Below are 22,931 nucleotides of genomic sequence, written 5' to 3'. Positions count from 1 at the left end.
CCTTCGGTCTGTCCTTGATCGTCTTAACCCAAAATATTATCTATCCATGTTCTCCAGAGATGCTGCCTGACCTGCCGAGTTACTCCATCACTTGGTGTCCTTTTGTGTATAAATCAGCATCTTCCATTCTGCTTGTTTCTACTTGCTGACAAAACAGTCTAATGTTTAAATCAAATTTTAGGAATTAATTTCCAAATTAAAAGTTGTTGATGGGTAGATGAAAGTCTTTTTTTTAAACATGTACAAAAATTTTAAAGAACATTCGGACATTATATGAATCGTAAATCCAGAAATATGCTTTCTTGTATATGGACATATTTTAGTCTGTTTTCAAATTACAGCTTCTGTCACTGTAGCTATGTAAATGTGACACTGTTCTATAGATAGTGCGTACATTGTTTATTGACCCTATCAGTTCACTGGTGACGATGTCCTTGTGGTTTGAAGGTCAGATCTGCTTCTGATACCCATCCTTGGAGTCAAAATCCTATCTTGTTTTCATTAAATGATTTAAAACTTTTGTTGCATGATACCTTGGTGTGGCCACTGGATGTGAAGGAAGTAAGATGGTCTGGACTCAATTACCTTAATTATTTTACACTATTGAGATGGCACTCAGATCTTCATACTGTGTCATTGATAGACCAAACCTGTAAATCATGAACTCTGTTTTCTAGGCCTCCTCTCCGACGTGGAAGTTCCTTCACCTTTCTGACCCCTGGACCATGGGATTTTACTTTGGTAAGTATTTATTGTTTTGACCAATTTTTCTTTAAATTTTTGTTCCAACAGATGTTTAAATCATAATCTTAACTTTAAACATTAAAATGTTGCAGATTCATAGAAGTATCCATTAGATTGGGAAAAGGGCAAATGCACTTTCCTTACAAAAAAAAAAGCAAGACAGCCGCAAACTACAGGTCATTTAACTGAGCATGCCACTGGGAAATGTTGTATGCCATTAATAAAGATGTAGCATATAAGTGGCTCCACCTAGTGGAGCTACTGCCAAATTCCTCAGGACATTAAAAAAAACAAATGTTGGAGTAACTCAGCGGGTCAGACAGCATCTCTGGAAAACATAGATTGGTGATGTTTCGGGTCGGGACATTCCTCAGAGGGTTTCCTCATCTGAGTGTGGATGATCAGCCATGATCACAGAATGGCGGTGCCGACTCGAAGGGCTGAATGGCTTACTCCAGCACCTAATGTCTATTGACCCGAGACGTTGTTAATCCTGGCTAAATTGGAGAGGCTAGGACTTCAAAATGGGGTAAAAGCTTCAGGGTTGCTGGGAGATTTGGTCTATTTGGAGTTGCTCTCTGCAGAGCTGGGACACGCTGCGAAGAGGTGCCAGTGTTTCTGGAGCTTAGATACAATTTGCAAGCAAAGAATGAGAACATCTGCAATCCCTGTCAATTAGGTGCAAAATGCATTGAATGGATTGGATGGCTGCAAACCAGACATACACCTTATAAATAATTGTAAATAATGTTGCAGAGTTTGACTGCCGAGTGTTGATTGGATGAGGTTTTGAGCCTTGTCTGGGTTTCCTGCAGATCAGGGTAAATAGACAATAGGTGCAGAAGTAGGCCATTAGGCCCTTCGAGCCAGCACCGCCATTCAATGTGATCATGGCTGATCATCCCCGTTCCCGCCTTCTCCCCATATCCCCTGACTCCGCTATTTTTAAGAGCCCTATCTAGCTCTCTCTTGAAAGCATCCAGAGAACCCACCTCCACTGCCATCTAGGGCAGAGAATTCCACAGACCACAATGTTTCTAAGTTGGCTTCCTTTACGAAGTCCGGTTTGAATACAATGTATTGAGCTGTTGTGTTATTGGGTTAGGGAAATGTCTGTTATGGGGTTAATCGATATCTGTAATTGGGTTATTAAGAGATCACCCCCATGTGGTTCGGCCCCTCGAGGTCCAGGGACATATAAGTCCGCGATCACGAGGTTGAGCGTCAATCTTCTGGGAGAGCGCTTGGGACTGCATGAACTTCTGGAGTGTCTCTGTATGAGCGAGGACTAGAGGGCTTGAACAGGCAGATACGAGGATCGAACCCGCAGTGGGAGAGGTACATTAGTTGAACTATGACGCGCTTTTGGTAAAATAAATGTAGTTGTTTCAGGTGCTTGATTCAGTGTTTTTACTGAAACTAGACTGGGGGGAAACCAGCAATTATCAATGTCACCTATCCACATTCTCCAGAGGTGCTCTCTGATCCAGCACTTTTGTCTTTTTTTATAAACCAGCACCTGCCCTTCATTGTTCATCGAAACAGAAAATCGGTGCAGGAGTAGGCCATTCAGCCCTTCGCTCCAGCACCGCCATTCAATATGTTCATGGCTGGCCATCCAAAATCTGTACCCCGTTTCCCCCATATCCCTTGATTCTGTTAGCCCTAAGAGCTAAATCTAACTCTCTTGATAACATCCAGTGAATTGGCCTCCACTGCCATCTGTGGCAGAGAATTCGACAGATTCACAACTCTCTGGGTGAAAATGTTTTTCCTCATCTCAGTCCTAAATGACCTACCCCTTATTCTTAAACTGTGACACCTGGTACTGGACTCCCACAATATCGGGACCATTTTCCCTGCATCAGGCCTGTCCAATCCTGTAAGAATTTTATATGGTTCTATAAGATCCATTCTCATCATTCTAAGTTCCAGTGAATACAAGCCCAATCGACCCATTCTTTCATCATATGTCAGTCCCACCATCCCGGGAATTAACCCGGAGAACTTGCGCTGATGTTCCTCAGAACATCATTCTGCAGCTCCAGAACATGCCAGTTTGTAGCACTGGACTCGTGGATAACGCCTTACTCCTGAAACCTGTACGTTTTGGGGCAAATCAAAGTGTGTCTTGGTTAGTTCTCCAAATGAAATTAATTTTTGTTTCAATGCGTGTACCTGGGATCAACTGGTAGAAATAAATAAAAACTAGAGGTTACTGAAGAGTTGCTGAAAAAACAAATAGTAAATTCAAAAGCACCCACTTTCCCCACAGTATTAGGAACCTAGCATAATTTTTGGCTTGCTTTCATCATTTATATATTTTACAAAAAGCTACTAGTTATAATAAATTTCCTGCACTCCCTCGCTTCAACCAGTTCCTGAAAATTTTGATCCCAATTAGTACGAGCATAAAATAGTATGAACTCAAAGCACAAACTGTTGGCAATATTTTAGTAAACTGCTTGATTTAAGGTATACAGTTTGCTGAGAGAATAACAGAGCTGCCAAGTTTTGTCAGAGCATTTCAGTATTCTAGTACCTGAAAATCAGTATTTTGCTGAGGAAATCAGTATTTTTACACGGTGCCATTTTGATGAGATTTTTTTTTTAATGTGCGGTCATACCCATGTGAGAGTACAAGAATGCATAACTTTGCTACCAATTGACATGTCTTCTACGCACCTTACTTGACAGTGCATTCATTGCCATCTCTTTGTATACTTCTGTGTGAACGGCTACTTCCTGCTTTTAGCACCAGATGATGATGATGTATAAGCCATTTTGGAAGCCTCCCTCGCTCTCTCTCCCTCCTTCCTCTCCATCCCTCTCTCTCTCTCTCTCTCTCTCTCTCTCTCTCTCTCTCTCTCTCTCTCTCTCTCTCTCTCTCTTCCCCCCCCCTTTCGATCCCCCTCTTCCTCCCTCTTTTTTCTTCCTCCCTCTCCCTCCCTCTCACTCCCTCCCTTTCACTCCCTCCCTCCCTCCCTTGCTCTCTCTCCATCCTTCCTCTCCCTCCCTCTCTCTCTCTCTCTCTCTCCCTTTCGATCCCTCTCTTCCTCCCTCTTTTTTCTCCGTCCCTCACTCCCTCCCTCTCCCTCTCTCTCTCTCTCCCTCCCTCTCGCTCCCTCCCTCCCTCCCTCTCGCTCCTCCCGCCCTCCCTCCCTCACTCCCTCACTCCCTCCCCCTCCCTCCCTCCCTCTCTCCCTCTCTCCCTCCCTCTCTCTCTCACTCCCTCTTTCCTTCTCCCTCCCCGAAACGTCTGTGACCCATAGCGCTGTGGGCATAGCGCGATGTGTAAAGCCCATAGCACTATGTGTAAAGGCAATAGCGCTCCAGCTGGTAGCGCTATAATTAGAACCCATAGCGCTGCACGTTTAAATTCCCACGCGCTAAACTGATAGCGCTGTTTAAATCTGTAGCGGGACAGGCAGATCAAAGCTTACAAAAATAATCACCCCGATCTTCACATTTAAAATACCAATAGATATAATTGATATAATTGAATAATAGATATAATCTGATATAATTTTTAGAGTTACAGTATGACTTTTTATATCCTTGCATTTTTTAAGCAGCAAGATGAAACAGGATTTTTTTTTTAAATCCGCATTTTACAAAGCAAATCCATACATCCGTATCCTTATCGCGTTTCGGTACAAAATACGGAAAATCCGTACTTCTCGGCAGCTCTGGAATAAGGAAAGCTTTAGTGAGGAACTCTGCATCTTATAAAGTGTTGAAGTTCAACATTTCAGGATTGTGCGAGATTTTATTTTAATGCAACAAATAAAAGAGCCCTAGATTTTACTGTGGTATGGACGCAAATGAATAAGTTGATTAAGAATGATGTGATAAATTAGCTACAAATATCAAAAAGTTGGAAACTATTATGGATTGGAAACAATGCAAATTGGAGGAACAGCACCTCTTTTATCGGTTTGGCAACACAGCGGTATGAGTATTGATTTCTCTAACTTCAAGTAAGCCTTGCATCCCTTCTCTCACCGTCCCTCACCATCCGAGTCGTCGCACTAGTTTCACTGTTGCCCTGTTGAGTTTCACTGTCTATAACTCATTATCACCTAGCCCACAGCCAACAATGGACTATTGTGGGTTCCACCTTTCCTTCATCGTTGTTACTTTCTGCATATCTTTCATTCATTTGTTCCATATCTCTTTACATCGTCTCCGTGTCCCTCCCTCCCTCCCTCCCTCGCTCTCTCTCCCTCCTCTTATTTTCTCTTATTTCTCACCTCTTATTTTCCTTTCCCCTGACTCTCAGTCTGAAGAAAGGGTGTCGACCTGAAACGTCACCTATTCTTTTACTCCAGAGATACTGCCTGACCTGAGTTACTCATACTGTTCGTGTCTACCTACAATTATGGGTGAAATTTTAATTTTAATTAAAAAAACACACAATTCAAAATACTGGATGTTTTAACCATGATTTAATTAATAGTTTAAACCGATTGGGGCATTCCATTGTCATTCCATATATGTGGAGTTTATTTAAACAGTAGTTTGTTTGCCCGCATATTTTGGTGTCTGTTATTACACCTTCTTTGTCTGTAGTATTATGTGTTGAAATTTTGGTAAAAGTAAACCCCAATGTTTTGAGTTTCTGAGAACATACCAGTGTGAAAAAAATTCCAGTTCAATAAAGTTTCGGTGTGACGAGACTCGTGTCTCGTTCAGGAACACTGCTACAATTCAGTTCTACTGAGATGATATCTGTAAGCAACTGGAACATTGACAGCAGAAATATTCCCAGCTAAGCAGGCCTATGATCTGTTGATACATCTCTTTCCCACATTACATCAGTTAATCTTGTATCATTTGCAAAATAGAGTTGTCTTTGTTGGCTCATGACAATTTTCTCATGTTCTTCTCAGCTACTTTTTCTTTCCATGCCTTCTGCCCTATTCTGACTGAATAAGGAAGCCATTGTCAACCCCTTTTATGAATCTGATTTAATGCTAAAATTATCAATTCATTTATCTATATTTAAATGTTAAGACCCAGTTGTTGACAACTGATAACATCTCACCAGAAACCACTGAATTTCTTCACCTGAAACTCGCTGCGTTTTTAAAAAAAATTTAAAAAAATCTTCTGAAATATTTACTTGATTTTTGTGTTTCATCTTCCTGTTTCAACTTTGAGAACTCTATGGAAGGTGCTGAGAAAACCTATCTTCCATTATTTCTTATGACTTTCCATCATATTTGATGTCGACAAAGGGTGGACCTGAAGCTTTTTGCTCTTTTCTCTCCATGTCTCTCTTTGCCCATTTGCCATTCTGCCTCCTGTTCTTTCCTACCCTCAGGATTACACTTACAAATTCTTAAGATCTCATGTGTCTTCCCAGTCTCGTGCCATGAACCCAAGCATGCACCTTTGTATAATAATCTATCTTTTATCTTTGCTTCTATTACCATTGGCTGATAAGATAATCTGCTACCATTTTATTGTTTCGTTGTCCCGTCTTTGAATTTTTTTTCTTCGATCTCGAAAGGAAACTTCCTCTCAGATCATTTAACAGTGCACTTAAAGGCACAATGTGAAAGATATATCATGTGTAGCTGAGATGAAAATAAAAGCATACAATGTTGTAAAGATTGGAGCCAGGGCAGGATGGGGAAACCTTTAGAACCAAAACTGACTATGAAGAAGATGGGGACCAGAGTGAACTAGTATGTAATAGAAAACAGATTAGCACCTCTGCAGGTAAAGGCGACCCCAGTAATACAGGGGTGCCAGAGGAGTGGGGCTCATTCCTCAAACTGTTCCCATTCTGACACTCTTTAATCAGCTCATTATGGAAGATGTTAGTTTTCAACTAACACATTCCCCAATAATATAGTCGCCTGTACATTTATCCACAAGAGGATGAGATAATTGATAATGAGATATACAGAAATTACATTGTAAATAGTTATTTTGGATTGAGCTTCATGGTAAAGAAAAATCTCAATAATAAGGAAGGATCTACAAAGAGCGAGGAACTTGTAACAATCTGTAACATCTGTAGGCCTATCTATTCCACTGATGGGTGACTTCTTGAAGGGTAGATTTATAACAAGTAGTATTGTGAAGAAGGTGTTATGTTATAATAGTTGTTATGAGGATGGAACATCTACCTGCCCATTCCCAACGATAGCAAACACTACAGGGAAATATTAATACCGTGTCAATTCAGCCCTTCGTGTGAATGCTGGTGTTTGGCCGGGGGCAGGCTCGCATGAATGTGGTTGGTCGAGGACACGCCGCTGACAACCAAGGAAGACCAGCATGGGGGGGGGGGAGGAGAGAACAAAGAGAGACCTGGCGTGGTGTGGGGGGCCACCGAAACAAGGGATGGGGAGGGAATGAATGGACTATATTGAATACTTTTGTAACTTTGTCACCACCTTATACGTGGCGACTCTGAAAACCTGTGAATTGTATGCAAAACAAATAATTTCACTGTACCAAGTACACATGACAATAAAGTATCAATCAAGTTATTATGAAGTTGCTCAAGAATAGAGAAGTGCTAAATGTTGACCACTTATGTTGGTTGCCTGAAATTGGCCAGAAGTAGCACTCCAAAACCTACTTTTTCACGTGTTTTTACTCACTTAGCATGTTATCGCCTTGAATGCGGTGTCTGGTTGATGGAAAGCATGAAACTTTTGTTCTTTTCCCCTTTTCAAATTGTGTGATACATCGGAGTAAACTCTTTATTTGAAGAGAAAGAAAGCTTCATGCAACACTCACCTAGAGTAAAAGCCCCAAAAGAGCTCCAAGTGGTTTATTTTGGTTGATGGAAGCAGATTCAATAGATTTGAGGAGGCAATTGGATATGTATCTGAAAAGCAGTAATACGGTTGCTTTAGGAAAAGAGTAAGGGAAAGGGATAGAAAAAGATGATCTGCACTGCATCAGCACAAAGAAGATGGACTAAATGTTCCTCTGTGCCATGGGATCTTTTTAATGGTAATGTGAGAAGAACTGTTATTTGGTGAGGAGGGAAACATTAACACTTCTAACAATGATGCAGCACAGTGTTTTAAATACATAACCATGGATCGGTTTGCCCGACAGTGGTTATTTGTCAGTCACTTTGTAGTGGCAAATAAGTGTCATTCCTTCATTTACATCAGGGGAAGTGACTGAGGAGACCATTTACACTGCTGTTACAACTTTTAGAGAACCATGATGTTGATTTGGCTGGATCACTTTCCAAGTGGTTTATTTTTAACTTTTACTCAAGGTGAGTGTTGCATGAAGCTTTCTTACTTCAAATAAAGAGAGTTTACCCTGATGTATCACACAATTTGAAGGGGAAAAGAAGAAAAGATTCATGCTTTGTGTAGGTAAGAAGCCAAAACACAAAGTTTCCAGATGGAAACTCGCTGTTTGTCCTGATGTAGCTGAGCAAATAAACACATTGACACCTTTCTAAGAAGCAATTTGAAACTGGTACTTTGTACGTAACCATGTTTTGTGCAAAAAATATTTTTTGCGAGCATTTAAAATGTGGTTAATGCTATTATTTCAAAGAGATATCACATATTATCAAGTTATGGAGGACTTCTAATTAGTTTACTTTATTTAGTTTAAAGATACAGCGCTGAAACAGGTTCTTCGGCCCGCCGCGTCCGCACCGACCAGCAATCCCCGTACATTAACACAATGCTGCACACACTAGGGACAATTTACATTTATACTAAGCCAATTAACCTACAAACCTGTTCAAAAAGGAACTGCAGATGCTGGAATATCGAAGGTACACAAAATTGCTGGGGAAACTCAGCGGGTGCCGCAGCATCTATGGAGCGAAGGAAATAGGCGACGTTTCGGGCCGAAACCCTTCTTCAGACTCAAACCTACAAACCTGTACGTCTTTGGAGTGTTGAAGGAAACTGAAGATCTCGGAGAAAACCCACGCATGTCATAGGAAGAACGTACAAACTCCGTACAGACAGGACCGTGAGGCACCAATTCTACCGCTGTGCCCGCAAGTTAAAATGTATTTGTTGTGAATTAGAGCCACTTGTAGAATTTAAATAAATGCTTTGAAGGAACACCTCTGGAATTTAACTGGTCATTGTTAAGTTTGTGGCTATGAATGTGTGGTTCACTCGGTTAAGGAAGGGATCACATTTCTAAAATTATGAAGGACCCTTCACACAATTCTAAGGTATCTCAGAAATTGCTGGCACAGAGGGAGGACATTTGGAACATTATGCCAGTTGTAGCAGAAGAAGAATTATCTAGTCTAACCTCATTTCCTGTCCTTGTTTTGTAGATTTGTAGGTTAAGCACAACAAAACCCGTAGTCAATGCAGTGAGTGTTTCTTTGACAGCCAAGCTCTCAGGCTTTGAGTTCCAGGTTCATTGCCTACTGTATGAGGGTGGAAAAAAAAATCCTCATCATACTTCTGATCCTTCACCAATCAATTTAAATCAATGCACCTTGTTTATTGGCCGCTTTTCAATGTACCTCACTTCACGTGACAAACTAAACTGTAGCTGCTTTTAAAGAAAATAAGTTTTTCATATCCGTTCTTTATATGAACATATAATTAAACTCTCTCAATATCCTCTGTTCCAAAGAGAACACATTGCTTGGCACTGATGTTCCCTTTCTGAAGGTGGTATCTCTGAACTGCCACCTCTTTTATTATTTCAGGTTGCTGACCAGTTGTTCCTGCTCGCTGTTTTGCCTACAGAAGTACTGAGCTTTGCCAAGAACCTCTTTTTACACTCCCTAAACAAAATAACATCTTTATTTCCTGTTGTCTCAAAGGATTGGATCCGCAATGGATTTTGTTTGTGCCAGTTCTGTGGTCAAATAATTTTACAGATACATTTCTTATCATTCGCAAAAGCCAGATAAAATAAGGAGAAATTCGCCAACAATATTTCTATTAGCCCATAAACAATGGTACTTTAATATCGCATGTACCAAGGGAGTGAAAATCTTTTTATGAGTTGAGTAAAAGTATTACAGGTGCACAACCTTTTATCCGAAAGCCTTGGGACCAGACACTTGTCGGATTTCGGAATTTTTCGGATTTCCGAATGGAAGATTTTTAGCGTAGATTAGGTAGGTAGCGCGGGCGGCTTGAAAAGTCTGGAGCGGCTGCCTCCTCCCCGGAGACCGGGGAATCATTGCATAAATGTTAGTCAGTTAGTTTGGAGGGATTTTATGTGGTGGGGGGGGGTGAAGGGGGAAACTTTAATTCTTAGTCCCCTACCTGGTCGGAGAGGCGGGGAGCGGGCAATGCCTTACCAGGTCGCCGTGCGGCAAGCTCCGGAGCGCTGTGGCCGCCGACACACAACATGTCGGCGGCCACAGCGGTGCTGGGGCTGCGGGCGTCCGGCCGCGGGCCGCGCTGGATTTGGAGCGCCGCGCAGCCAGGGATAGAGTTGCCGGGGTCGGAGCTACAACCGGCGCCGCCCGCAGCCCCAGCTGGGAATCGGCGGCCACAGCGCTCCGGAGCTTACTGCACGGCGACCCGGTAAGGCATTGACCGCTCCCCGCCTCTCCGACCAGGTAGGGGACTAAGAATTAAAGTTTCCCCCTTCACATAAAAGCCCTCCAAACTAACTGACTAACATTTAAGCAATGATTTACAGATGTTTAAGTGTCTCCCCGGTCTCCGGGGAGGAGGCAGCCGCTACAGTAGTACAGACCTGGGTTGACCGTGGGTCGTTTCGGGTCAAGTTTGGCGCCAAACGCGAGCTTTGGTGTGCAGACGACATCCTGGGGAAAATGGCCGGTTTTCGGAGTTTTTCGGTTTCCGGAATTCCGGATAAAAGGTTGTGCACCTGTACTATACATAAGCACAATCTTAGACTAAGTACAAGTGTATAGGAATAGTACGCTGAGACAATATACAAGATACTAGGCTTTGACGTCACCCGGAAGAACAGAATGTAATGCAACAAATTTTTTTTTTTTTAATCTCAAGGTTGTTGCTCTTGCTGGTGTCTTGAAAATCTGAATTCACATAAGCTGCTTACTTATGTGCAGAATTATATGTTCAGACAGATGTTACAGAGTTCAAGGCATGATGAATTTCTGTTATGACCCTCTTTCCCAATGGGCACAGTAGGTTTTATGCAAACTAATGTTGTGAAAGGCTTTGCTATATATGAGTGGCGAGAGAGTGGCACAGTGGTAGAGTTGCTGCCTTGCTGCACCAGAGACCCGGGCTCGCTCCTGACTACGGGTGCTGTCTACTGGGTTTTTACGTTCTCCCCATGACTGCGTGGGTTTTCTCCGGGAGCTCCTCCCACACTCCAATGACATACAGGTTGGTAGGTTAATTGGCTTCTGTAAATTGTCCCTAGTGTGTAGGAATGTGTTAGTGCACAGGGATCACTGGTCAGCGCCGACTCGGTGGGCTGAAGGGCCTGTTTCCGCACACTATCTCTAAACTAAACAATGTCGCTTTTGATAGCACCAGTGAGTTTTATTTAGTTCTGTTATTAATTAATGAAACTTTATGTAGGAGATGGAAAATAAAAACCACCCATTGAATGATATTCTTCATAACTGGGGGAAGTAAGCAATCAACTTTTATATCAGCACTGGAACAAAACTTATTGGACACAATTTATATTTCTGTTTTACTTTTGAAGGTGATTGGTCTTCCCAGAGATAACTAAAAAAGCATAAATTTGTCAACATATTGGGGAGTGGAGAAGGTGAGGGTAATGGAAACCCTCACTTTCTCTGTGGGAAGGAAAGGAGCTCAGTAACTGAGGGACAGACCACCAGAGGTGTCAGTCGGAAGAAGAGTTTCGGCCCGAAACGTTGCCTATTTCCCCCGCTCCATAGATGCTGCTGCTGCACCTGCTGAGTTTCTCCAGCACTTTTGTCTACCAAGGACAAAATGTAGACTGGTGTTAAAAATGCAGTGAAGGTGTGAATTGGCTTCAGACTGGTCAAGATCAGTTAGTTTGTGATTTGCAGATGTGTTTGAAAGCTCTGTGATGCAAAATACTATGCCTTTGAGTGCGAATGTGAACTGTATTTCAATGGTGATGCGATTTAGAATGTTGAACCTGACAGCCCAGGAACAGACCCTTTGGTCACAATGTCTATGCCGAACATAATGCCATGTCATGTCTCTGATTGACTAGCACAGAAACAACAGCTTGTCACTGTACCTCGGTACACGTGACAATAATAAACTAAACTGTTCTCTTCTGCTCATCATCCATACCCCTCCATTCCCTGCTCATCTAAAACCCTATTAAATGCCATTATTGTATCTGCTTCCACCACCATCCATGGCAGCACGTTCCAGGCACCCGCCACTTTTTTTTAAACTTGCTCTACCCACCTCTTTTAAATTTTCCCATTCTCGCCTTAAAGTTATGCCCCTACATCTTTGACATTTCTACCTTGGGAAAAGGTTCTGGCTGTCTCTCTTATCTCTGCCTCTCATAATTTTATATACTTCTATTAAGTCCCCCCTCAAACTCCAACATTCCAGAGAAAACAATCTAAATGTCTAACAGGGCTCGAAATTAACGGTTGCCCGGGTGCCGGGCAACCTAAAAGCCGTGTCATTTTTTCCCAGCTTGGCAAGCACCCGGGCCACCTATCGTTCAACTCTGAGACATAGCGTCACTTAGCGATTTAAGACTGAAAATTGATAGGTTTTTTTTAGTGACCAATCATATCAACATATGATTTTATGTGTGTTGGAAAACAAAATATAGTGGCACAGCTGGTGGACTTGCTGCCTCACACGCCAGAGATCTGTGTTCGATCCTGTCCTCGGGCACTGTCTGTGTTGAATTTGCACATTCTCCATGCAAGCGTGTGGGTTTCCTCCCACATCCCAAAGATGCATTGGCTTTGTAGGTTAACTTGTCTCTGTAAAATTGCCCCTAATGTGTAGGGAGTGGGTGAGAAAAGTGGGATAACTGAACTTGTGTGAATGGGTAGACAAAAATGCTGGAGAAACGGGTGAGGCAGCATCTATGGAGTGAAGGAAATAGGCGACGTTTCGGGTCGAGACCCTTCTTCAGACTGATGTGAGGGTGGGGGGGGAGGTGGGTGGGAAGAAGAAAGGAAGAGGCAGAGACAGTGAGCTGAAGGAGAGCTGGGAAGGGGAGGAGAAAGCAGGGACTACCTGAAATTGGAGAAGTCAATGTTCATACCGCTGGGGTGTAAACTGCCCAAATGAAATATGAGGTGCTGCTCCTCCAATTTACGGTGGGCCTCACTCTAGCCATGGAGGCGGCCCAGGACAGAAAGGTCGGATTCAGAATGGGAGGGGGAGTTGAAGTGCTGAGCCACCGGGAGATCAGGTTGGTTATTGCGAACCGAGCGGGGGTGTTGGGCGAAGCGATCGCCAAGCCTACGCTTGGTCTCACCGATGTAGAGCAGCTGACACCTAGAGCAGCGGATGCAATAGATGAGGTTGGAGGAGGTGCAGGTGGACCTCTGCCGCACCTGGAAAGACTGCTCTTGTCCTTGAATGGAGTCAAGAGGAGAGGTAAAACGACAAGTGTAGCATTTCATGCAGTTGCAAGGGAAAAATACCAGGTGGGAAGGGACGAATTGACCAGGGAGTTACGGAGGGAGGGGTCTCTGCGGAAAGCCGACGGGAGGAGATGGGAAGATGTGGCCAGTGGTGGGATCCCGTTGGTAGACAAAAAAGCTGGAGAAAATCAGCGGGTGAGGCAGCATCTATGGAGCGAAGGAATAGGCGATGTTTCGGGTCGAGACCCTTCTTCAGACTGATGTCGGGGGGGGGGGGGGGGGGCGGCGGGAAAAATAAAGGAAGAGGCGGAGACAGCAGGCTGTGCGAGAGCTGGAAATGGGAGGGGAAGGATGGAGAAAGCAAGGACTACCTGAAATTGGACAAGCCAATGTTCAAGCGAAATAAGAGGTGCTGTTCCTCCAATTTGCGGTGGTCATGGAGGAGGCCCAGGACAGAAAGGTCGGATTCGGAATGGGAGGGGGAGTTGAAGTGCTGAGCCACCGGGAGATCAGGTTGGTTATTGCGAACTGAGTGGTGGTGTGCGAAGCAATCGCCAAGCCTGCGCTTGGTCTCATCGAGGTTGATCATATGCTGAATAATCCAACCACATTTTTGTTTGGAAGTGGAAAGAAATAATAGAAATTGCATTCATTGCAATGTGTAAAAAGATTGAGATACTGTATATACTGTATTATAATTTTGCTGCTTGTCATTGTGTATATATCATGTCTTGATTGATGAATATGTTTAGTTTTTGACTTTATTTGAAGCAGAAATAATATGTGAATGCTTCATTGAGCATAATTCCGACTGGTAACTACGCACTTTGTCCGAGCACATTATTGCACGCGTCATTATCGCACGCGTCATGCATCTTAAATGACCACCTAAACTGCCATTTGGCAACCTAAAAAGCTGCCTAGGTCGCCCGGCTGGAAACAGAAAAAAAGTTAAGTGAGAGCCCTGTTTAACCGCTCCTTCTAGCTAATACACTCTAATCCAGGTGCCATTTTGTAAAGCTTGTGTAAATGTTGTAAAGCGGGAACCCTGGTTGAAATTTCTAAGTCGTCCACAAGTACAGGAGAGGTGCCTGAGGACTGGAGGGTGGCAAATGTTGTGCCTCTTTTCAAGAAGGTCTGCAGGGGAAATGCTGGGAACTATAGGCCGGTGAGCTTAACATCTGTAGTTGGTAAGTTACTGGAGAGTATTCTGAGGGATAGGATATACCATTTGGATGGGCAAGGGCTTGTTTAGGGATAGTCAGCATGGTTTTGTACGTGGGAGGTCGTGTCTCACAAATCTGATTGAATTTTTTGAAGACGTGAGCAAAAGGGTTGTTGAAGGCAGAGCTGTAGATGTTGTGTACATGGACTTTAGTAAAGCGTTCGACAAGGTGCCGCATTGTAGGCTGTTCTGGAAGGTTAGATCTCATGGGATCCAAGGATCCCATGAATGAAAAGCAAATTGGCTCCATGGAAGGAGGCAGAGGGTGATGTTGGAAGGTTGCTTCTCAGAATGGAGGCCTGCGGCAAGTGGTGTGCCACAGGGTTCGGTGCTGGGCCCGTTACTGTTTGTCAATGATTTGAGAACATACAGGGCAAGATTAGCAAGATTGCTGATGATCCAAAAGTTAGTGTTTTTGCAGATAGTGAAGATGGTTGTGAACAATTGCAGCAGGATCTGAATTGATTGGTCAGGTGGGCGGAGGAATGGTTGATGGATTTACTACAGAGAAGTATGAGGTGTTGCATTTTGGGACGTCGAACAAGGGCAGGACCGAAACAGTAAATGGTAGGCCTCTGGGTAGTATTATAGAGCAGAGGGATCCAGGAGTACAAGTGCATGGTTCCTTGAAGGTCGAGTCGCAGTTAGATAAGATGGTCAAAAAGGCTTTTGGCACTTTTGGCCTTCATAAGTCAGAGTATTGAGTATTGAAGTTGGGGGGTCATGTTGCAGTTGTGTAAGACATTGTTGAGACTGCATTTAGAGTATTGTGTTCAGTTCTGGGCACCATGTTATAGGAAAGATATTGTCAAGCTTGATAGGGTCCAGAAATTTTTTTCGAGGATGTTGCCAGTCTGGAGGGTCTGAGCTATACGGAGAGGTTGAGTAGCCTGGGTCTCTATTCCATGGAGCGTAGGAGGATGAGGGGAGATCTCATAGAGGTATACAAAATCATGAGAGGAATAGATCTGGTAGATGCACAATCTTTTACCCAGAGTAGGGGAATCGAGGACCAGAGGATAAAGGTTCAAGGTGAAGGGGAAAAGATTTAATAGGAATCCGAGGGGTAACTTTTTCACACAGAAGGGTGGTGGGTGTATGGAACAAGCAACCAGGGGAGGTAGTTGAGGCTGGAACTATCCCATCATTTAAGAAACAGTTGGACGGGTAAATGGATAGGACAGGTTTGGAGGGTTATGGGTAGCTGGGACATTGTTGGCAGGTGTGGACGAGTTGGGCCAAAGGTCCTGTTTCCACACTATCACTCTATGACTATGACTCTATAAGGCATTTGGTTACAGTTAATTTGATTTTTTTTGTAGATTGAACTATAATATTTTGTTTCAAATGTATTTATTCGAAAACTTGCTAAGTTTATTTCTTTTCCTTCAGAAGAAAAGAAAACGGAGGGCGAAAGATGACGATGCCATCAGTCTTTGCAGCTTAGATGTTAAGGTATGATGACTTGCTTTATAGCCCAACAGATTTGAATCATGAACAAGGAGTCACATGGTCATTGCCTTCATTAATTCTGTGTTTGCAAGAAGCTGGTGATTTGAATGATTGTATTGAAAAGAGACAGAGTGCCAAAAACAAAAGTTAAATGCTCCATTCATGTTGGGAATTTTTCCATACTCAATGGAAAAATTGGAGAGTTGAATAAATTGGCACAATTAATGGAAAGTACTCTGGAACTTCAAAGAATGTCTGCTTTTCAGTTGCAGATCTTTCTCATGTGAAATGAACCAGCACATTTAGGTGAGACAACTGCTTTGATGGACTGTAGAGCAGATTATTTGGAAACATTTTTGTAATGGATGTTATTCTGTTTCATGTTTATGTATTGAGCATAGTTGCGGGAACGGTTTCATATCATGTTGAATTGAAAGCCAGATCATTTGGGCTTATGTTTAGGAGCCAGTAGGTGCACTAAAGAAGGTAAATCTATTTTGTGTTATGTTCCTTTCTATTATTTACTCTATCTTACATATTTTACATAGGCAGCATCATTAAAATACTGTAACTCATTTTTGTATTGCCAACATATTGAGATCAAATCCACTAGTAAGTTGAAGTTGAAATTTTAATAAATGTGGCATATGGTAGAATGGCATCAGAAAAATACACATGAAAGGGGTAAGATTATCTTCAAATATCCACCTGTTTATTCTCTATAGCCTGTTATTCCCACCTTTGCAAGTCGTCTTGTCCAAGACTATGTAGTCATGCCTGAAGTGACCCAATAATCACCATATATGTGGCAATTCAAAAAAACAATCTTTCACTATCTTTTCTGTCAAATTGGCTCAATTACAAAGAAATGGCTGCAAAATGTGAACTTATTCACTGGAACAAAGGTAGCTAAGGGGAGTGTAGTCAATGTTCTGAAAGGATAAACGGTATATGGGTATCTCTACGTTCTGCTGCATCAACAACAAGAGGCTGTCAATTGGAATTATGATTAGGAGAATTTTCTCTTATGCAAAAAGTCGTCTGTTCATTGAATCATTTGCCACACATAACTGACGCGTTAAAGTTTTCAATTAGGATTAGTTTGCAACCCCCCACCCCACCCCCGGGGGGTTTAGTACTTGCATAGGCTGAAAGAGGGGAACAGGAGAGGAATATGAGCAAAGAGGATGGAATAGAGCAGATGGTTTGAGTTGAAGTTCCAGCAAGAATATCATGGGTTGAAAGCCTGACTTTGGTCCAAATCTTTTGAAATTTTCCAGCATTGTGTACTGCTTGCAGGCATTTTCCATGTGACTATAAAACCACTGGAGTTCAGTTCTCATTCTCACATGTTGCTCCACCTTTGAAAAAAGAGCCTTCTATTGAAAATGGAAAATCTTGGCCTAATTTCTTTCGGGACAGTATCGACTTGTATTTGGATTTGACTTGGACTGAAGACTGGTTATTACAAAGAAGAGAGAACGTTGCAATAAATTGTGGGTTTTTTCTACAGGCTAGAAGAATGTAACTAATGGAATGTTGCAAGAATCAGTTCTTGGTCCATACTAACAATATTAATGACTTGAAGTAGGGTGACAGTTGGGTATCCAAGTTTGCTGATAACTCAAAAATGGGTGTAAGGGCCTGTGGCAAAGAACATATTTGGATTGTGCAACCGGATATACTGTAGATAGGTTGAGAAAGTGGGCAATAGTGTGTATAATCTTGCTTATTTAGTCACCAAATGGTGCTGGGTTTGGATTGTAATTCCTTTAACTGAGCGCTATTTTGTAAATCTGTACTACATTCATGTCTTAGGGAATATGGAATAAAACATTTGAAGTTTTGTGCATTAGAATGTAATGGTATATTGAAATGTTCTATACTATTATAGTGCTTATCTATAATAGCACTGTTTGTATTTCAGAAATGCAAGGCTGGCACCATTGAAAAGTGTATTCAAGCATTATTTTTAGCTAATGAGCCATATAGTGACAACATCAGTGAACAATGTAGAGCTCGAACCTGTCAAATACCTTGCCCAGGTTACAAAACATTTGAGACGCCAGCAATACAGGAGTGCACTCCTAATAATAGATTACACTAAAGAAAGGTTTCACTTGTGGGAGCCAAATGAACAAAGGATATTTTGTAAAATTAGGGATTTGTATGTCTAACAAGTTTTAGATTTCTGTCAACATATGCATGTGTTGAAGTTATAAGATCATCTTTCTTCAGCATGTCTAGTGCTTTCAGTTGCGTGATTCAAGCTGTTTGCTGCTCGTATTTCACCCCTCTGAGAACTGTGTTGGTTCCCTTGTCAGTGGTGCCACTCTGACAATTGTGCAATATTGAAAGGCTTGCCAAATCAAGTGCTTCTTAAAGTTCATTGGGTATTTTTACTTTCTTGTATCCCTTTCCCTATGATATAGTCTAGAAAGGATGCAACTCCCACTGAGACGTGTTCCTTGAGTGCCATCAGACCAAGCTTCTTGCCCAAGAAGCTCCTTGTCACTTACAAACCTGAAGAGTTACACACAAGAATTCACCAACATTATCACCAGTTAGGAACTTGGAAGCAAGAACCTATAAATAACGATGAGAAACAAAATGGTTCCCAGAATCTCGCACTTTCAATTATATGATGCAACTGAAGTGGCTTGCCACTAATCTGAATAGGTTAATGTTATTATGTTATGTTATGTTAATGTAATTATGTTATGTTAATAAAACAAAGACTGAACTTGGAATTTTCCATGTTACTATGTTGTCATGCTGGAAAGGGTACAGAGAAGATTTACGAGGATTTTACCAGTACTCGAGGGCCTGAGCTAAGGGGAGAGGTTAAGCAACTTAGGACTCTATTTCTTGAAGCACAGGAGGATGAAAGGTGATCTTATAGAGGTGTATAAGATCATGAGAGGAATAGATTGGATAGACGCACAGAGTCTTGTGCCCAGATAGAGGAATCGAGAACCAGAGGACATAGGTTTAAGGTTAAGGGGGGAAAGATTTCATAAGAATCTGACAGGTGACTTTTTCACGCAAAGGTGTATGGAACGAGCTGCCAGAGAAGGTTGTTGAGGCAGATCTTATCGCAACATTTAAGAAACATTTAGACAGGTACATGGATAGGAGAAGTTTAGAGGGATATGGGCCAAATGCAGGTAGGTGGGACTAGTGTAGATGGGACATGTTGAACGGTGTTGGCAAGTTGGGCCAATAGGCCTGCTTACTTGCTGTAAGACTATGACTCTATTACTGATACCGCAGCATTAAAATGATTATAAAAGTTAAAACCTTTCTGAGCTTATCCACCATTGTCTTGGCTTTCAGCATGGATGTGTTTTCGATGATAAAGAATTGATAAAATAAATATTTTCCACTCTTATTGATGGGAAAGAAGAGCATTTGTGAAACAAAGAGAATTTGGATGCGATGGAGAAGACTGCAAGGTTTTGGGAATGGAGAGTGTAACTATTTTTTGACGGGTGGCATGAAGATATTTTTGAAGGAAAATCGGACAAATTCTGGAAATTAAGGAAGCATAAAACTATGACAGATTAACTTGATTAATCTATATTTTGCTGCTATTTACAGTTGAATTACAATTATCCAAGGTAATAAATCTGTGATATGTAAGGGCCTTCATGAGCAAAAACATTGATAACTCAAGATTCAAAGGTCGTCTTTTAACTCACAGATTCACACTTTGTCCCAGCACCATAAACAGGCTATAATATCTCCCCAAGAGAGAGGATGAACTTTACCTGGCAATGTCGGGTGATTTTTGTTGAAGTGTCATTTTTCAAACTTGCTTCAGGTAGCAGGAAATGGCTTATTTCCAGGAGAGCAAATGAAGGACATTGTCTGCACTTGAAGTATTTTTTGGATGTGCATTTCCAGTTTGTCTCAGTGCCATGAACAGGCGTGGTGTACACCAGGAGCTATGAGGTGGAATTCTAACTAGGTTTGGGATTATTATTATTTTTTGGGTGGGGTGTATTTTTCAAACTTGGTTTAATGGTGGTTGTGATTGGTATAAAGTCAAGAGTGCTTTATTATTCTTAGGTCCTGAAAAGGAACTATGAAATTCTTTCTATAATATATACATAGATGATCGGGCTGCGGAGCATAGATAACCCATAAAACAATAAATCAACCACTGTAAGACAGTGCAGTTTTGTCCTGACTCTGAATCCTGCCAATATTTAAACTCCTTCACGAACCCCACCATGAAACTTGTCTCTTTCTTTAACTTGCCATTTCTGTTTAATTATATTAAGGAAAGCAAAAAATGTCTCGCCATTGTTCACCCTGCCTTACAATTTCTTGCCGTCTATGTACCTAACTATTGAATGCTTTATCACAGTGGCTCACCCAACAATGTGTTCTACCTTTCATTGTCTTGTCCTAGTTTATCTTGTTTGTTTAATTTTTTGATTATCCCCCTCCCCCCAAATAATGTCTTACGAACAATGTTCTAGAATTTGGATTTCCAACTTCCAAAATAACAATTAAATGCTGATTTGTCACTGATTAAACGGAGCCCTTGCTTCATTTGTCCATTGTTAAAATAATAAGTTTAAACTTATCAACTAATGGTAGGAAGATTGTTCTAATTCAAGCTATTCAAGAATACAAAACATAATTTGTATACTAAAGTCTTTATCAAATATCTTTTCTCTTTTGAAATTGAATGTATCTGAAAGAGTCATAGGAGGATAGGATTAATCAGATTGTTTGACAGACAGCTGGCATGGACTCGGGGGCCCATTCGCCATATTTTGGTGCAGTTACAAAGCTATGATTTGGATAGCACGGCCTACATCTTCTCCTTCATTGGGTAACACTTGGATGCAATAAACATGATACTTTTCATGAATAGTGCCAAAAATATTTTATGATGAACTTGAACCAGCTTCTATTTTGTCAAAGTTGCATGAAACTTGTAACCTTGACGAAAAGTCTTTGCAGCCCAAAGATGACCTTCAATTAAGCTGTTGTATCAAAATCTGGAAACTTTCATGCTTATTAGTGACCTATAGTTGCCTGAATTCTGGATTAGTTCCAGATAATTGGAAATTCACAAATACAGTAACAATTCATGATATTGTTGCTAACAGCAAATTAGCTCTAGTCTGCTTGGTCCCTTCGTCCAAGTCAATATGAACCAACAAATAGAATTAATTTAGATTTCCAGAAGGTATTTGATAAGGTGCTACATGAAAGATTACAGAACCAGATAACAGTGCATAAGAGTCCTATATTTGCGTAGATAGACCGTTAGTTAACAAAGCAGGCAGTATGTGATGGAGTGTCAGAGAGTCAGAGTGATACAGCGTGGTCCAACTGGCCCACACTGGCCAACATGTCCCAGCTACACGTCCCACCTGCCCACATTTGGCCCACAGCCCTCCAAACCTGTCCTATCCATGTACCTGTAACTGTTTCTTAAACGTTGGGATAGTCCCCCGCCTCAACAACCTCCTCTCACAGCTTGTTCCATACCCCCACCACCCTTTGTGTGAAAAGATTACCCCTCAGATTCATATTCAATCTTTTCCCCTTCACCACAAATCTGTGTCCTCTGGTCCTCGATTCACCTACTGATGATTAGAACTGTGTTAGATCTGTGCTAATGCCTCCTCTATTTTTATTAATGACTTGGACAAAGGGATCAGGCACCTTATAGCCAATTTGCTGATGTTACAAAGGGTGAGCAATTTTTGAAATGGAGTATAATGTGGGAAAATGTAAGGTTTTTCACACTGCAAAAAAGAACGAGAAAGCCAATTGTTACTGAAATGAAATGAGGTTACAAAATGTTGTGATACAAAAGGATCTGGGGATCTGACGCAGGAAGCACAAAATGCTAACTTGTAATTAGAAAGGCTAATAGAAAATTGGCTTTAATTGCTTGGGGATTTTTAATGCAAGTTTATAAGACCACACACAAAGTCCTGCAAATGGTTTCAGTCCCCGTCTTTAAGGAATGAATTACTGGCGCTTGAGGCAGTGCGGGCAAGGTTCACTGAATTGATTCCTGGAATAAAGGGATTAATGTATGAAGAGAGGTTGTGTAGTTGGGCCTAAAATCAGAGGAGTGTGGAAAATGAGAGCTGATCTTACTGAAGTATATAGGATTCAGCCCAGGATTGAGAGATTAGATGCTCACCGGTTGGTTTTTTTTCCCATTGTCGTTATTTGTAATTTGGTGGGGAGGGGGGGTCTAAGTGGTTCCTCACTTCAGAAAGAGATGAATAGGACTTGCTTCCCTGAGGGTTATGACTTTTAAAAATTATCCTCTGCCAGAGATCTGTGGAGGCAGAGCATTAAATGTATTCAGCCATTTAAACTACGAAGAGAGAGCAATAAAGTTTTGCAGCCATGATTGGATCAGAAATTATCTAACTGAATGTCAAAGCAGATTGAAGGAATGGTAGGCCTACTGCTTCTCCGGTTTCAGTTCTTGAGTCGACAAAGCCAACATTATAAATATAAGCAGGAGTATGCCATATGGCCCTTTGAGCCTGCTCTGTCATTTAGCAAGATTCACAGCCCTCTGAAGGAGAAAATGCATTTCATTGCAGCCCTTGCAAACAGACTGCTGCTCAGCCTGATACTATACCCCTTCTACATGTTCAGTTTAGTTTATTGTCACGTGTACCGAGGCACAGTGAAAAGCTTTTGTTGCGTGCTAACCAGTCAGCAGAAAGACCCATCCTGTCTCCACATCTCTCTGTTCATGTTTATCAGCTGGGTTAATTGTTGCATTGCACTAGCCTATTTTGTCATCTTATTCTTACTGTGAAGGCAGAGATTTGTTCTTGAAATGGAATTCCCACTGCCCTATAATTCATTAGTATACAGCCCCAATCAAGAAGGCACTCTTAATGACAACTCCATGAAACATCTCTTTTCGCAGCAAGACTGAGTTAGGAAATTACAGCCATCACTGTGCCCAGATATGTGTTTTTTTTAATTGATATTAATGATGAAATTGCGGAAACAATC

General features: G+C 41.7%; 1 protein-coding gene across 1 annotated transcript in view; it reads left to right on the top strand.

The window, feature by feature from the left end:
* The window catches only part of net1 (neuroepithelial cell transforming 1), a 78,578-nt gene that overhangs the window by 17,352 nt on the left and 38,295 nt on the right, over positions 1-22,931 (top strand). The window contains 2 exon segments of the mRNA XM_033040132.1: positions 678-741; positions 15,855-15,917. Of these exon segments, the coding sequence (XP_032896023.1) occupies positions 678-741; positions 15,855-15,917 (127 nt within the window).

This window comes from Amblyraja radiata, chromosome 21 (genome assembly GCF_010909765.2).
Source record: "Amblyraja radiata isolate CabotCenter1 chromosome 21, sAmbRad1.1.pri, whole genome shotgun sequence".
Classification (NCBI taxonomy): domain Eukaryota; kingdom Metazoa; phylum Chordata; class Chondrichthyes; order Rajiformes; family Rajidae; genus Amblyraja; species Amblyraja radiata.
Note: the sequence above shows the minus strand (reverse complement) of the source record. Positions and strands in the feature narration are given on the sequence as shown.